Here is a 17,777-nt window from a genome sequence, read left to right as displayed (position 1 = left end):
AGCAACCAGGGCACAAAGGGTAAAGCTAGTGTCAGTATAAACAGTATATTTTTTTATTGTCAACAAGCCATGTTAAAAGACGAAAAATCTATTAGTCAGTTTCTTAGAATTTTTCATCTTCTCCAAACTGAATAAAGAGGTAAATGTTTGAAAAACAGGTCGCAAATATATACTTTCAAGTTATTTCCTTAAACAGCTGACTACTTTAATTTTTAGCAACTGTCGTATCATAAATATCTTATATCAATCAGGAGTAAACAGAGCACACAGGAGACTATTTTCAGCTGCCGATGAAAACACATTTGGTGGTCAAGAAAATTGACCCTTCGCCAAGCCTCGCCCGCCGCTGCTACTCCGTCAGGCTGTCAGGGCTACGTTACCATGGAGCCCACACGGTCACTAACTTCACTCACTGAATAAATATTATCTAAGTTTGGGAAAAACAAAAAGTAGCAGAAGGCAAGGTCTGAAATATATGTTTGAGAGATGTATCCAGGATGTCAAACTGATTCAGCAGATAAAACAAGTTAAAAGATAAAGAAATACTCTAAAGCCACATATCACAATGTAAATGTGAACCACCTCATCACCTGGAGATCGAGACAGAAGACAATGACATTTAGAAACAAAACTTTTCCTGTAAAGCAGGGTAGGTTTTTATTCACTGTTACAATCTTTAAAAAATGAAAGCAGAGTATACAGTCAGTATACCTTCAGTAAATAACATAGCATGGAAATCCTAATGCTAGTTAATCATGTGTTCAAGTAAAGTTTTTGAAACATGTAATTCTTTACAACTTCTCCAGGTAACAAGTATCATTACACATCGTTTAACCATGACTAGTAAAGTACACTTGAAGGACCTTAGACAGAGCTGGCCGATGTTAGGCTATCATTGGCCAGTAATAATTGTTCATGATGGCTCTAAAATAGAGCATTCAAGAAGCATGTATAGATTAAAAGAGAAGTTTAATACATAGAGGCTACAGAGCTCATCACATCCTAATTTTGCCTATATGGTGAGATGTTTTACAAATGGCAGAAGTGGAACATGGCTATCTCCATAATAAAAGGTCAGTTCAAATTATAATAATAATAAAAAAACTATTTCATTCACTTCCATTTTATTGGGGTGGCAACCAACATAGAGAGATATCTCACAACCTGGCCAGGTAAAACCAAAACAATCATTAAAATGAGTTATCAAATTAATAGTTTTGGCAAATTAAATCAACTATGAATATAGTTAGTGATGGTGACATAAATTGTTCGAGATTGAGATTGAATGAAGTCAAATTCAAATCATTTCAATTAATTTGTTTAGACCTGGTTTACAACAATATCCGTCTATCCTTGGAAATAACTAAATCTATGTCTGCAAGACCTTTTCCCTGGTCAGATTGCTTTCAGATTACACAAAATGTAATATGTGAGCATGAGTCATTACCGTTTGCAATCTCATTTTGAAAAATTGAAAGTAATACAACATAGGAAAAACATTTTGGTTGATGATACAGTGCATGTTTTTGTAGGCCGACTTTCAGACCCTTTGGCATTGACTGGATAATCAAAGTCACACAAATACTACAATTACAAGAAGAAAAGCCACAACAAATAGAAGACTTGGCCAGGCTGACAACAACTGATAAACATTTGAACACAAATCACATCAATATTGTAGTCTAAAGAAATAAGTATTCATGGTTTCTGAGTTCCCTTGTCCCCCTGCAGTGTTGACAAGAGCGAGCTAGAGGAAAGGCAAAGGGAGGACAGAAGAATGGCACAAGGCGCCGAAATCACAGCACTCTGTATGCAGGGGACTCAAGCGTGTTGGACTTTTGAGTCAGTCGGGTAATGGGTGAAATTGTGTCTGCTGCACAGCTTATAAATCGCAGTGCTGGCAGTATTTATCTATGTCTCAGACAATCCTGCTGGGAGATGGGAACGGTGAAATGGGAATCAACAGCCTGTTTCTCCTCCCCTCATCTCCCCGTCAGGTAATTTCACCCCACCAACCCTTCTCTGGAAGGCAACATGTGAGGAGAAACTGATAAATATAAAGCGAGTTGAGAGCCGACTGCCTCTGCCCTTTGCATTTCGCCACGTTTCCTGAGGTCGTTTAAATGTATTTTGTCCAAACCTAAAGGCAACTCAACTAAGATGCCTCTCGCGAAATTCCTTGCAAAATATGAATGTATTGTACAGCAAAGTATTCATTCCTCTTTTAAAGCACTTCCTGTCCAGCCCTACCCCATTAAACGCTATCAAGTCTTATCATCCATTTTATTTCCACACAAAGTTTTCATTTTTCGTCTCCTAAATCAGGGGACAGGAGCTATTTCTAGTCTACCATCCCACTTGATTGCCCTTTGGCTTTGTCTGTAACAGTCACAGCTTGTTACCACATCTCCAAAGGATAGAATAGAGGAGACAGACGTGGGCATGCTGAATAGGGTGGATGGAAAAAGAGGACAGGGACACAGGGAGGTAACAATAGCACGCAATTTCAGGCTTCATTGTAATTCCGCTCTCATCTCGGTCCCAAGTGACAAGCGGCGAGCCGCCCTGGATTCTAATCATTCCTGTTGTCAGATTGGTACCCCAAGTGAGATTGAGTTGATTGCTTGAACAAATTTGCAAAGTAACGATGCAATTTGCTGCAGTATGCCTTTGGAGGGTTCGGCCCGTCAGATTGGTGGGGTCTGTGGAGAGACTCGCAAGAGACCAGGCTGGGAAGTTGTTGTCTTCTTAGAGAGACTTCTCTGCAAGTGAATTATTCTCACTCTTAATCTTTACACCTGTAAGAAGAACTGTTTTATATCTGCAATGGCTCGGTTTGACTGCAGCAACACTCCTGCTGAGGGACGTTTTTGACATTTTGGAAAACACACTTTTTTTTTGCCTCATTACCAAGAGTTAGATGAGAAGATGGATACCACTCTCATATCTTGGCTCTGTCCCAAGGTGACAAAATCCACCAAGCATCTGTTCACTAATTAACAAGTATGTGTTTTAGGTTTACTGTGCTATATCACTATGTGCCATACTATTTCTTGGCCAGTGTTTTGTTTTTTGTATGAATTAAACACTATACAATGTGTTTATTAAAGAGCTTTAGAGGTGCTGGTTGGTGGACTTTGTTATCTTCAGCCAGAGCCATGCTAGCGGTTTTCCTGGTATTTTTCCTGCTCTGTGGCTTCATATTTATCGTACAAACAAGCGAGTGATATCCATCTTCTAATCTTACTCCAGAAAGCAAATTTCCCAAAATGTTTAACTACTCATTTAAAGCACAAAAGATTCATATTTAATGGTTTATAGAAATGAGGAAACATTTACAACGTTGTGCCTGAAACAACATCTGCAACATTGAGTGCTTTATCTTTAAGTAAATTGAGACATGTCATTTTCGACTATCTCCGATCATTGAACATTACAGCGTGACAAACCCCAATCATCGCACAGTATGAAAACATAAATTGGCTGTCTGTCATTTCAGGTTTAATGATTCCACTGACATGGTATTGCACCAAACATAAAGACCATTCATTTCAGCATGGCAGTTGCTTTTTTTCATAGCAATTATTCTATTATTGAATTTGACAAACTTTAATAGAAATGACTGATTGGAGGAGGGATAGAGGGGGGCAAGGCGCGCATGAGAAGTGGATCTGTCTTGGAAACAAAAGGACTTGTCAGTGAGACATATTGACAACTTGAAGGCATTTCCATTCATGCAAACAGGTCTAGTAGAAACTCTAAAAAATATTTGTTTAGAGGTAACTGGTGGGATGATCAGGGAATATTTGTCAAACAGGCACATTTGTCAAAAATAAAACTAATAAAATATAATAAAACTGCTGAAAGATTGTTCATAGATAAAGTTAGCATGTGTTGAGTAATAAGCGTCCCCACTAGCAACATTTCTTGAGATTCTATAAAATTAGGACCTCCTAAAAAGTAAATCAAGATGATCACACTGTTGTTGTTGTTGTTGTTGTTGTTGTTGTTGTTGCTCCACAGTTTCTTTTCCTTAAAGGATTTTATAATCATGTTTTGTTTTCCATACACATTCTGTTTTCGTTTTATAGATGATTTTCTGTCTCGTATTTTTCCTTTTGTCATTCAGTGCAGCACTTAGTAACTCATGTGTAAGTGCTATATGAATAAGGAGATGGGGTAGACACTATACAAATATAATCTGTAATTCATGCACCTAAATAATTAATATGAAAAAAACATTGTCAATAACACTGTTACACTGAATAAATAACAGAGCCAACTTACCCCTTATAAGTTATATCTTATAATGTATACCATAACATTTACATTCAAACATGACTCAATACTAATTCATGATCACCATGTCTATTATGATGTAAAAAGATTGATAGTGTCCAGATTTCTTCATAAACACTTCCCTTTCACTGTCTCATATTTCAACCCAGACATCAATACAATACTTGGCTAGTCACATTTTGCCAGTTCAGTAGTAGCAATATAGACATATCTATAAATGTATACTCTTTTGATTGCAAGGTAAGATCCAGTAGATGAAAAAGTGTAAAAATGTCCCAAATGTACATTTCTAAATAAGATTGTTGAGATCATATCAATAACCTCTTTCTAAAACTCTTGTGTTCTATTAGACCCCAGCTCTGTACTTTTACGTATTTTTTTAAGGATTTTGACCTTCTATCTGGTATTCGTACTCTCACTTAAGCAAAGGAGCTAAATACTATAGCTTTATTCTTTTCTGGTAATAATTGTCTTGCTGGGCACGTCTGTGTGAGTGAATTCTTAAAATACAAGATTATGATGTGTTTTGGTTGTGTGTATGGTTTAGGTTAACATTGCCAAGCATCACCGCATGCTGCATGCTACAGGACAGCAGAGTCAGTAAAGACAGTGCTTCCTCTCATATTGCTGTGTGCACCGAGCTGCTACTTAACTGTCCCTGAGCTGCAGGAATCGCTGGAGGACCACTGGAGAAATGATTATCCAGACACCAGTGGGCTGCTGGCTGCTCCCACTGGCAAAGCAATCACTGTGTTATTTGGGAGAGAATGAATTGCTGAACATTTTAAGATTAGACCACTTAATCCCCAAATGAACGGCCCAGGGCGTTGATAGAGATTGTACCAAAATTTGAGTCTTGCAATTGTCTTGCCGTTTATCCTCTCACACCTCACGTCACGTCATGTTTTTTAATGTATCCTATATTATTCTGGATTTTATTGGCCTGTCGAAGCAGGACTTGTTTTTTTTATTAAACTCCCTATAGTGATAGCATAAAAAGTATTATCCTCTCCTTTTGTTTTTCTTTGTAGCTCATCCAACTCCTTGCCTGCACACATGTCCTGGGGCTGTGTTTGATTTGCTGTGGTCCTGACCACAGCTCAGCACTCGGTGGTGTCGTCACCAATTACCAAGAGGCACAGACCTCTTCAGAAGTGGGAAAAACAAAACAAAATAAAGAAGGCAAAGAATTGTTATGTGTAAGCAGTGTTGAAATAGAGGCTGTAGAGGATATGAGATTCCTTGTTCAAAGAGGTGTATTGTTGCAATCTGAATCAGTCGGAAAAGGTTGTGCCCTACAGGGATTCCCATCATCTCTCTCAGACCTTGATGCCAGGTTACAGACGGAGCTTGCACCCGCTCTTTTTATCTAGCCTGAGATTGGTGATTTGATTGAAGAGCCCGGCAGAGGAGACGCAACTCCTCTCCTCCACAACGAGAGGAAAAGCAATGTTCCACAAGACTACACATTCATTACTCAAAATAAATCTCCATTAAACAAATGCCATAAGCATAATTAGGCTATAGGAATAATTATAATTGTGATTAGTTTCTCCATGGGCCGACCTATGTAAATCGTGATTGACACCCGGCAAAAACGGAGTGCATAAATCAGGCTTCAGAGATACACAGACAAGCACTGCAGCACAATAACAAGCATCCGAATACAGAGCAGACAAAAGGATTTAGGGCATGGGTGCACATTAGATATCAACAACAACAATGCACATTAGATATCAATGCATACAAGACTATACACAACTACTGTATGATTTTTGTACAAGGAATAAATAGTCAAAGAATGCATTACATTACACAGAATATTATTTGCACTCGGTAGCAGGTTCACCAACTAAAACAGTCGTGCAATAAATTCTACATTCATCAAGGTTGTGAACTTCAGTCTTGTGCCATTTGTCTCTTCCTTTAGGTATAATTGTGGTGGACAAAATATATAAACACCTCTATGAAACTGGTAAAGAAACACAAAAGCAAGATGCATAAATTGGATAATTGGATTCAAATAATAGTCAACCTGTGTCCCAATTCCATACCACATAAACAGCACATACTACATTTCTTAGTATGATATTTTTGCAGTTAGTATTTAAGAAATAAACAGACTCAACTTTTTTTATCGGATAGAAGAACAAAGGGATATCAAAATGTTTTTCCAAAATTCCTCCAAAGCTTATTTTATTTTCTCTCCTCAGGTGTTACTGTTTCATCACCATCAACAATTGGTTTAAGGCAGTTTCCAGTGTAAACACACTACATACTAGTTATCTGAGGCTGTACTATACTAAGTGCAAACAATGACTTTGTTGTTTAGCAGGTAAGATGTCTTCCATGTTTATCATCTTGGTTTAGGGTGTTAGCATACTAACATTTGCTAATTAGCACTAAACACACTAATGAAATGTATCACGAGGGGGACATGAAAGTCCGTACCTAATTTCACATTAGTCTATCCAATAGTTGTTGAGAAATTTCTGTTAAAAAAAATTAAAACCCACAAATGTCAACGTTTTCATGGAGCTACAGGAAAATCCAGGGAATCGCAAGGGTCTGTGGGCCTCCTCCTCTGGGGACCATGAATGTCTGCAAAATATCTGGGGCCAATCTAATCTGTAAATGTTAAGATATTTTATTTTGGACCCAAGTGTTGGACCAAAATTGTCATTCCTAGAGCTATGCCATGAACATTTAAAACCTTACCATTGAGGAAAAGAAAAAATATGGAAATAAAATTGGATTAAAAAATAAACACAAGATACACACTTATGTGGCATTCAAATGCTAGAAAAGACGGCAGGTAAGGAAATAGGCTCTTCAGTTAAGCTGTACAGTGAATGTAAAAGTAGAGCGAGATGTAGATTATGTTGCTTTATGATGGTGATTCCACAGTCGAGAGAATTGACAGATATTTTAAAGTCTGGTGGTATAGGCCACGTGTTGCTCACTGAAATTTTCCTGGAAAATTGATTCAAATGTTACAAGTAACAAATCAGTTAAAAAAAATCACAATAACGTCATAAAGGTTTTCGTCAGACTGCATTGATTTTAGTGATATGTACCTAATAAACTAACCACTGAGTGTAAATGTGAGCTTTAATCTGTCAAGAGATGGTAAAGATTCACACTCTTGTGGTGTAAACCTGAGAAATGTTTGCAGTGAAGCTTATTAAAGAAGCAGTACCTTTTGTTTTAAAATGCACCACTGATGTGTTTAACACACATGATGCAACAGGACAGACTATGTCAGTGGACTTCGATATGTTTCATCCAAGTCAATAAGTAAAATAGCACAGAGGTCCCAGTCTCTCTCTTCAAAAGGAAGCGATTATAGCCCGAGCCTTGATCTGCCCCGCTGCTCCGGGATCCTGCTGGCAGGGCAGTCCTGATATTTGTGTGGAGCAAATTATAACCAGTCTGCAGCCGCTGCGGATTTCAATTGATGTGCACCTTTCATCTCCAAAAGCCATCTCTTAGGGAAACAATAAGCAGCCCCATCCATCCTTTTTAACTCACCAGGTGGGGGCAGCAGTGCTGATATGAACATTTATTATTTTCATTCTCTGCAATGCTGGTCTGTCCATACACATGGTAAACCAGTGTCAGCAGGTTTAATGCATATGCAAAAGAGCCAGACGGATTGTGTGTGGCTTCTTTAACATTTTAATGGTAAAGCTAGGAATGACGGAGAAAGCCATTAATAAAAAATAAACAATGTATGCTTCCACAACCAGAAACCCAAGGAGACATCTTCAGGCTATAGGATCCACACCTGCCCTATGGAAGAGCATCTCGTCAGACTCACTTGGCTTCACACAAACAAAAAACTGCAAAGATATTAAAAGACCACAAGCTAAACAGTTATGATATGTTCACATTTATTGTGCAGTGACTTTTATATACATACATTTTATACACCTAATTTACATGAACAGAAATAAATTAATCTGCTAATGTTCTTTAACTCATCAGGCTTTACTGTTACTCTGAAACAGCAACATAACTCCAAGTGACACATGACATGGCAGTAATATGAGTCAATGTAGACTAATTTTCTTTAGTGTTATATTTTACACATATAAAGAAGCAGTTGGTAAGAGTTTTAGTGTTAGTGATAACTTCTAAAATGTTAAAAACAACTATAGGAATCTATGAATGAAGTTTTTTTTTTAGGAAGGCCAGTCATCACAAAGCATTGTATTGCTTTCAAAATTGGTTGACACGCAGGAACAATAAGGTCAGTCAACAGTGCAGACTGCATGACAGCTTTATAGCCCGGGGGGGGATTTATTTGCAACCCATATGTTTCAAATATGGAATGACTCGTACGGTACAGAGCTCTTTAAGGAAACTTCTGATTTCAAATTATCTTAAATGTAAAAAATATGAGTGTTTTTTTGAAAAAAAAAAAAAAAAATATCTAGAAAGTTTAAAAGTTGTGTACAGTTCAACGTTGGTAGCAGGTAAATGACACTTAATCAAAATGATCTAAAAATGGCTTGCAAATGGCCATAGATGTATCATTAGACCAGTTAGACTGACACAAACTCTCACTTTTTACCATCAGCATGATATATTGGACACAATGTTATCATTAAGAAACCACTGTTTCATTGATGCATTTCAGTCTTTTAAATACAAAGTTGTATTTGTAATGCAGGTCTATACATTCATTTTCACAATATTTGTAGTAATTTATTTGAATGATGTGGGTTTGTCTTATTTTTATCTCTTGTGTAGTGGAATCAGTTAGCCTGAGGATATCTAGTAAGAAGCTACCAATGTCTCAACGTGGCCAAACAAATGCCCTGCAGAGGTCAACGTTACCAAAAAAATCTTACAAACTGCATCTTTAACCTTAGAGATGACTATTACTATTGTGCTACATACAGTATTTATCACTGACAGACACACAAAGATAAAATACAACTTGGCTAATTAGTGTTTTCTTTATAAAAAGTAAATCTAACGAACTACCGTGAATATCATCTTAATTGTGTACATTGTAATGTGCGGAAACAATAAAAAATACATTAACTGGAGTGGCCAGGGCCCACACATGTCAAAATGTGGCCAAGGTAAAAGTAAAAATGTAAACCACTGGAGACATCATCTCTAGGTTTCCCACATACACAAACTGTAAATACAAACATTAACCTGCTCTCATCTTTTCAGTCTGAAGGAACACAGGAAGTCTAACGTTCTACTGCTAGCTTATGATAAACACTGACACTAACTAGAGTGACATGCCTATGAAACACGAAACAACACATCAACTCCGGCCTCCTCTTACCATACAGAAACACAGAAAGAATTTACAGGATACATTGATGGGCCTTAAGCACTACGCTGCTGCAAGCAGCAAGAACTCTAAGCTATCAAAGCATGCAGCTTGTGGTGAGTTTCTACAGTACTATTCAGTAGTTGTTGGTGATAAACGGCTGTGTGAAAACCCAGAGTTTGTATTTTTTATTACAATTATTTCTATCACAAGATAATGATTTTCCACATGGCTCTGTTGTTCCATTAGCCTCGCATCCAATCTAGCCAGACTCTCTCTTTAAAGTGAACAAATAAATCACAAGGCAGCCATCGCATCACCACACCATACAGGAACATCTGATTATTGCACACTAGCACTGAACTTGCAAATGTTCATGCAGAATGTATGAGAAACACTACACTCAAATCAGTGGTTGCTCACTACGTGACAGATGACCATACAGCTCTTTGGAAGACTAAAATACGTGGTTCAGGAGGGTCTGGGGAATAGAACTACGTGGTACACTACTCCACTTGTGTTACAATCTAAGGTGGTGAGGAGATTGGTGCAATGATGTTTTACAAAATCAATATTGGGATACTTGACACCAACTGACAACAGCTGTGTTGCAGTACCTTGTTTGAAAGTAGAAAAGGAGGATTGTTAGAGATGATAATTGCACCGAGGAGGAAAAAGGAACGAGATTATTTCTGTGAGAGAATCTAGCAACCTCTTTTTTTTAAAGCAAAAACTAGCATCTGCATGTAAATATATATTACATCCATGTCCAACATTCATAGAATTGTTTCTGTTAAAACACAAAAATAGTTAAGAGTCGCAGAAAGAATCCCAGCAAAGAAAATATAGATGCCAGGGCTTCATCTGTTTGGAGATGGGAGTTTAAAACTGGTGTATAAAGTAAAAAGCCAAAATAGGAAATAAATGCAATCTTTTCACACACGTTTTCCTCACAAACTACTCCACACACTAGACTAGTGACTAGACAAGTGAAACGGTCGTAAGGCGAAACTGTGGCAGAAAGATGAGGGGAGGGGGAAGGGGCGATGTGGTGATGGACCTTGTGTTTAATGGACTGCGGACCATCCTCACTCCGACTCAAGGGGATTGAGAGCCTGACCTGTAGCTCTTAAAGCTGCCCAGCAGACTCTGCACCCCCTTCTTGACCCGTCGAGCCACAGAGTCAGCAGGAGGAGTCGGCAGACAGGAGGCCAGGCTGGGCGGACGTGCATCCAGACATTTCTGATAACGAAGCTATGAAAACAAAACACAAACAGAGTAAATGGTGTTTTACAGACACTAGACTAAACACAAACACTGTCTTGTGCATATAAACAACAGTGAGTCACATTACTGCAAAATAAGCTTTCAACTTTGGGACACAATAAAGTGAAGTCTTTGCTTGTTCAGAAATAATTTTGAGGCCATTCACTTCTCCATCTGATCTCTCCACCTGAACGGTTTACATCTTATGGATTTGTTTATGACTCACCATGCAGGCGGCCTGTACAGCCTCACTCAGACTAGCTGCGTTGGGTTCACACCAAAACATGTGACAGGTGTAATCTTGGGGACCCTCTGCCATGATGAAAGCAAAAGTGTGGACGTCCTTTCCCACACCCATGAAAGACAGGAAACGCACCCTGCACTCTGACAGCACCTCCTCACTCTGTGGTTAGAAATAGACGCGTCAGTAAAATAATTCACAAAGTTTACTTTTAATACTTAAGGTGGTATATGCTTAGCATTTTCACAGTTGGCAATGTTCCGTGTCATTCCCAGACCTTATTTAATTATATATTACAAAATATTAAACAGAATGAATTAATGCGGTCAAACAACATTTTAAAAGCTTTACTTATTTTGAGACATTTATATCACTCTGATTTGGGAGTTCTAAAGCTATGTGGTCAACACGAAATGACAGTAGGTAACGTCACAGTAAATACTAGTAATGCATGAATATTTTACACTGAAACATATTGCTTACATCCCTATAAAAGCACATCATGATTCAATTTCCTCCCTGGATTCACGTCATTAATGTTCAGTTAGTTGTCTGTTACCTGTTTTGAAAGTATTGTGAGGGTGGCTGGTGCGATATTCACTGAGACAGGAGTCCAGTCACTTCTATCTTTGCTGTTAACTGCTGCCGCGAGTGTGTCGTTGATTACATCCATACCTGAGAAAGGCGTACAAGAGATATACATAAAGCACATTGTACAACCCATTCACCTCACCAAAATTATAGTTGTGATCCAGCAACAAGAAGTAAAAATATATACATTTAAGGAGTTCAAGGCACAAACAGCTTAAATAATTACATAAGCCACTATATAGTGAAGGTGTTTTCTTACCAACTGGCTTAGCCACAGCCTCACAACCAAGGTAATAAACTTGGAAGCGCTGGAAGAGTTCATTTTTCGGAACAGGAAACTCTGTTAAGGAAGGAGGGAGAATAAAGAGATCTGTATCCACAGTTTGAATTAAAAGGGTATTCAAAGTGTAATAGGCACTAAAGGTACTTTGCTTTACCTTCGATAGGGATGACCACAGGGTTATTGGGGTCAGAGCTGAGCCTGCTCACCCCTGGCCTGCTCGCCTTTCTCTCCATCATTATCTTAAGTGAAATTAACGGGTAGAAAATGTGTGAATTCCAAGTAAGAAACACATTGCTCATTGAGAATCTAGATATTGCACTGAATTCATAATGAAACAAAATTAAATCTATTAGTAGCCGACCTTTGAACACATCTCATGTAGGCTGGTGGCTATGTTCTTGGCAGGTGAGTCACAGCGGAAAACATGACACTTCAGAACTTGAGTCAGGTTGTCTCGAGCCACATAGGCAAAATCCCTAGAAAGGTCACATTTACATATTGAATCATTAATACAGCATTATGTGCGAGCCAGTTTGAACAAAGCACATGCAACAGCACAAAATAATATATACATTTTGACAGCTTTAAAAGATAGTAATTGTTAATGTATACCTTTCCCTGTTGATGGGAAATGCAGCATGAAAGAAAAAACACCATTGTTAGTGTACTGTGAGACAAGAAGCAGGCAGAAACAGTCTGGGTTGTCTTTGTTTGCAATGCTCTTAACAATCCAGCAGAGGGCAGCAGTGTGCAATAAAAAAGGTTTATATACAAGAGTACAATGCGACTGACAAGAAAGATTTCTTCAGGAATGCCAAGCATCTGAGCCACCATGAAACATGAGTACAGGACGAGGTACGGGAATCAAATGCAACAGGGTAATGGCAGAACACTCAAGAGTTAGCTGTGCTTTTTTTTCTAATTTAAGCCAGTTTACTGAAAAGATTTTTGCTGAAAAAGAACTAAATGTAAAGCGTATGACAAAAAATAAACTACAGTCATATAGGAAATAGCACTGGCCTATGATCAAAAGAAGCCTTTCTAAGCATGGGAATTTAAAAGCGAATTTAAAAAGTTAGATAAATAAATCATGTGTAGTTCTGCCATTTTCATTGTAATGATATTCTGTGGTTACTGACCTGCCATTGTCTCTGCCAACACCCCACACACGGATGCTGCCAATGGGCTGAGCATGGAGCAGAGTCTGACCCAGTGGGTCGATCAAGTTCATGGTGTCATTCTCCAAAACCATCAGCATGTCCTTACCCTGTCACGACACACACACACACACACACACACACACACACACACACACACACACACACACACACACACACACACACACACACACACACACACACACACACACACACACACACACACACACACACACACACACTCAGTATGAGCAGCCTGCCTTAAAAACATTTCAACTATCAGGGTAATGTGGGCTGCTATTAAGTTAAGATATATCTATGTATGCATTAGTATACATTTAAACTTTTACTATTTTAAGAATTTTGCTTCAATTCAAATATGAATTAATTCATAAAAACTTCTATTAACAGCTTAAAAATACCTGGAACTATATTCATTTTCTCAATGGATGAAGTAACATCATCAATCATTTTGTTTAACAATAACCACCAAATACAATGTTTTTTTGTGTAGACAGCGTACAGTTTTAAAAATCTATGTGTGAACTCGTATCTTGTCAAATGTATCTACATCAAAGTAGACGTAAAAGGAATTTTCCGTTGTCTGTGCGACTCATTAAAATCCCCTCACCTCTCCCCAGATTCCGGCAGTGTCATGAAGGTTGTGTTTGTGATAAGAAAGCTGCCTGATGCAGTTGTTGACGGCAACACTGCTCTTGCCGGGTACCATGTCCTCCTCAGACATCTCTACCCAGCCCAGGGAACGCACTGCAAAACACTGACGAAACAAAATATGCAGCACATTAGCACACAACAGGACAGCACCGGGAAGGTGAAGAACTATTAAGTTAGGACAGGGTGGAAATTGGCAGTTTGTTGGATCCTCTATAATTTAATGCAATATTTCAACACTGAATTACCTTAGTTTCTAAATCTGTGCAGAGAGGAGCAAGCTTCTCCTCTTCCTCAGACTGGGAGCAATTGTAACTACAATGAGAGAGAGAGAGAAATATAAGGATAAGTAACAAACAGAGAGTAAGAACCGGTGATAATACACTTACTATTAACTAATCTAAAAGCTTTCACAGAACATACTTCAGGTTTATGGATGCATAGCGTAGAGTTGCCCCTTCAAACTCCTTCAGACTTTGATCAGATGCAACTTCAGCCTCCTCCTAAATACAGACGAGAATAACAAAATGTAACCAATGGAATTTTTCACTTTTTCAAAGCTGCTAACCCATCTTTTATGTACTTTGAGCACACTAAATTACATTCATGCCAATACTTACATTCCAAAGTTCCCCTTCACCGACTCCTTCATCTGTGCTGGAAAGATGAGCCCAGGATTCCTGGCAAATTGAATAGAAAGTATTAGTGTCTACAGACTCACATGGCATTTGCCTCTATCCAAGCAAATGTGCGTGAGATCGCACCTCGGTCTCCTCACAGGGCGTAGTCTCCAGGGACATAGTCGAAGACATCATGGAGTCGCCAACTTTACCCAGGGGTGAAGGAGGCTCCCACTGGGTGGTGCCTGTGGGGATGTGCCAGTAGTATGTGCCTGATGTATCGCGAACCCTCATCCATCCTGAAGGCAGGTCCGTGTCAGTCTCAAAGGCACTGGAATCCCAAAAGGACTCTAAAGGGCAGGGAGCAAAGGAGAAACACAGGAAATGGACATTGTTAAATGTCTGGTTGAAAAGGACAAGAAATATTGCAAGGACAAAACAAAGGTTTTGTTGAATGTATACAGACAACATTGGAATAGTTGATTCTTAAAAAGTAGTAAAGTATGGTGTTGGACAATCGGATAAACTGGAATGCAATATTCTTCACAAACTTAACAACCAATAACCAGAGCACTCTTTTGTTGCAGAATTACTGAATACTAAAATATAAATCTCATGAGATTAAATTATTACTATACTACTTCTATTAGTTGCTGTATTAAACTACTATATGTTATTATATACTACTAAAATATTAATGAATACTTGTACTGGTAAAATGAGACTGCACTGGCATCACCAACCAAAATGTTGGACCTGACTCACCACCTCCACATTGCACTAAAACAGAGTATTAAAATTGTCTCCGATGCATAGACCACACAGAGTAGTATAATAATTAGTTGGAAGACATTATAAATTTATCTTAAATTAGTTCGAAGATTGTTATAGTGAAACAGAGGGCCTTTAGCTCTTATTGTAATAAAGAACCTTACTTCAAGTCCAAAACAAATTAAAAGTATTTAATCTGAAGGAAAAGGGTGATGATCGGCAGAAGAAAAGTTCCAAAAATGCCTGCTAAACAGCATTTATAAGCAGTATACAAACATTAAATAACTGGTTTCTAGCACACTATAATGTAGTTGTAAGCAATTTGACAGTGATTATAACTTCTTGTTCACCGTTGTTGTCTGTTTATACACCAGCCTCCACTTATCGGTGCATCACCACAAAAGTTAAAGTTGTTGTTACACCTAAAATAATAGTGCGTTATAAAATATTTGAATACAAATATACATACTGCTTGTAAATGCTAAAAAGGGTAACCGAAAATAAAGTCGTGCCCTTTTATCCAATCTCCTCGATGCTCAATGTATAATTATGTTTAATGATACCGTCTCCCAGAGCTTTCACCACGTCTCCTCCATCTGTAATGGTGTGTTGTTTTCTACATCTTGTCGTCTGTGCAGGCTGCGACACCCAACTGCTCTTTTCGGCATGTCAAATGTTGTGTTAACGCATATATGTGAAGCCTAGACAACATCTCCATGAACTTCTATTTACCTCTGTTGCCATTAGGAGAGCTGTCAGCCGGGTTGTCCTGAGACAGTGCAGGCCAGCTGGGTTCCTCCTCATTTGGTGTCCCATTCATGTTGGAGAACAGGAGGCAGGCATTTCTCCCAACAACACCGCCCTCTCTCTGAGACTCCCCATCAATGGGTTCTTCTGTCACCGGCTCTTCCCCGATATCACCTGATGTCTCTTCCTCTTCCTCGGATGTCTTGTCCTTCTCTTTAACATCTTCTTCTCTCTCCTTCTCTTCTGTGGACTCCAGAGTATCGATGAGTAGTGGCTGATTGAGGATGTTCTTGGACTCCTCCTGACTGAGACCAGGGGTCATTGCTATCTTTGGAGACTTGTTCTGCTCCTGGGTTCCCTGTTGTTCTTCCTGAGTGGTGTTCTGGAGAGGGAAGTCCTCCTTGTTCCCATTCTGACTGATGTTGCAGTTGTGGTCCTGGTCCTGCTGGTTCTCAGCTACTTTCCGCAGCTGGTTCTGGCCCTCTTTGACCCACTTGGCATTGTTGCCAGTGGACTCCTGCTCACACCAGTGGCTGCTGTCATTCAGCTTGTTCTTCAGCTCTTCGTCTTGTTTTTGTTTGTTCACAACATATGGCATGTCTTCATCATCACGGCCACCCATGTTAACAGCGCTGAAGGAGCAAGAGGTTGAGATGTGTTAGCTTCACCGTTAGCATGCTAGCTGGCAGGCTAGCGATACAAATGGGGAGATTAAGACAGATGTTATCATCAAAGTTACGAGACATGTGCAGTGACTGCAGGTTACGGACACATTTCGAAGTTTAAACCACATCACTGTCTTTAAAAAAACAAACTAGCTACGTTGGCTGTAAGCTAAAGCAACTAAGCTAGCTAGTCACATTACAATCTGGAGACTGAAGTACGTTTCTTGTTCGTCTGTTCCGGGTTGGCCATTACCGCGTTACTTTCACTGTTGGATTGGCCCGACTAATGCGAAACGTACTTCAGCCGCTTCACCTTCCATTTGCCAACACGACCTTTTTCTGCTTCACACGGAGCTCAATGTGAAGCCAGTCCAGAGCTCAGAGCATCGTGTACATGTAATCTGCTGCTTCATAGCTCAAATCCAGTTCTACAAGCAGTCTGCGTCCTGAAACACACCAATATTAAAAAAGGAAGCCATGGCCGCAGCTGGATATAACGGGATCCACCCGCCTCCATCACCGGAGTCATCTTGGCTAGGCTACTGTTAGCTCCTCGGCTAGCTCGCGTTCACACACACAGGACCATCACAGCTCAGAGCAACCACAGCGGCCTGCCATGTCATGTGAGGACGGTCCACTTACCTACTCCACTTGATCTCCTGTTGTCGAAATGTGCTGAACTGTGCGAGCTAACTACATATTTCCGTAGATCGTGAGTACTCGCTTGGTTTGTAGATGGTGTTTTCTGTCAGTGGGCTCGGCTGGTGATGGAGGGCGAGCCTACGTCACTGGTCTACGTCACGGCCGGAGCTCACTGCAGCCACTCAGGAGGAGAGGAGGAGAGGAGGAGGGGAGCGTGATCAGATAAAAGTGGACTTTTCCCCACCGTTTATGGACATATTGATCCGGTGCTGCATATTCCATCATCTGTAAAGCATAATGCATGGCTTCCGTGCCCAACAAAATATTAAATGCCCAAATACTGGTGACAAGTTGTGTGACTGGCTCTGTTTTAGTCCTGGTGGTCTCATTAGACAACTCGAATGGATCATTTGACCTCTGACCCTCTGACCAGAACCCCTTTTAGTTATTAATTTACATTTAAAACTGCAGGCTTGATTGATTTATAAAAGGACCTTTTATTAATGACTTGCACTAACATTTGCTTA

The 17,777-nt window shown here is 39.4% G+C and overlaps 1 protein-coding gene across 1 annotated transcript; it reads right to left on the bottom strand.

Annotated features, from left to right (window-relative positions):
* Positions 1-8,189: 8,189 nt before the first annotated feature.
* Positions 8,190-17,579, bottom strand: apbb1 (amyloid beta (A4) precursor protein-binding, family B, member 1 (Fe65)). Its single transcript, XM_054600432.1, has 14 exons — positions 17,251-17,579; positions 15,929-16,575; positions 14,570-14,775; positions 14,426-14,485; positions 14,229-14,308; positions 14,054-14,120; positions 13,765-13,911; positions 13,116-13,243; positions 12,338-12,452; positions 12,131-12,215; positions 11,953-12,033; positions 11,662-11,777; positions 11,088-11,264; positions 8,190-10,849 (listed from the first exon to the last, which is right to left on the bottom strand). The coding sequence occupies exons 2-14, from the start codon at positions 16,563-16,565 to the stop codon at positions 10,694-10,696; spliced, it is 2,055 nt and encodes a 684-aa protein (XP_054456407.1). The 5' UTR covers positions 16,566-16,575; positions 17,251-17,579; the 3' UTR covers positions 8,190-10,693.
* Between the last annotated feature and the right edge of the window lie 198 nt (positions 17,580-17,777).

Source organism: Anoplopoma fimbria, chromosome 1, assembly GCF_027596085.1.
Source record: "Anoplopoma fimbria isolate UVic2021 breed Golden Eagle Sablefish chromosome 1, Afim_UVic_2022, whole genome shotgun sequence".
NCBI classification, from domain to species: Eukaryota; Metazoa; Chordata; class Actinopteri; order Perciformes; family Anoplopomatidae; genus Anoplopoma; species Anoplopoma fimbria.
Note: the sequence above shows the minus strand (reverse complement) of the source record. Positions and strands in the feature narration are given on the sequence as shown.

Bases quoted from the DNA above. Each gene is read 5' to 3' on its own strand.
- apbb1 (XM_054600432.1), bottom strand. From the start codon at position 16,565: ATGGGTGGCCGTGATGATGAAGACATGCCATATGTTGTGAACAAACAA. The intron at 14,121-14,228 runs GTATGTTCTGTG...CTCTCATTGTAG, and splicing joins TATGCATCCATAAACCTGAA to TTACAATTGCTCCCAGTCTG. The intron at 13,912-14,053 runs GTAATTCAGTGT...TTGTTTCGTCAG, and splicing joins GCACAGATTTAGAAACTAAG to TGTTTTGCAGTGCGTTCCCT.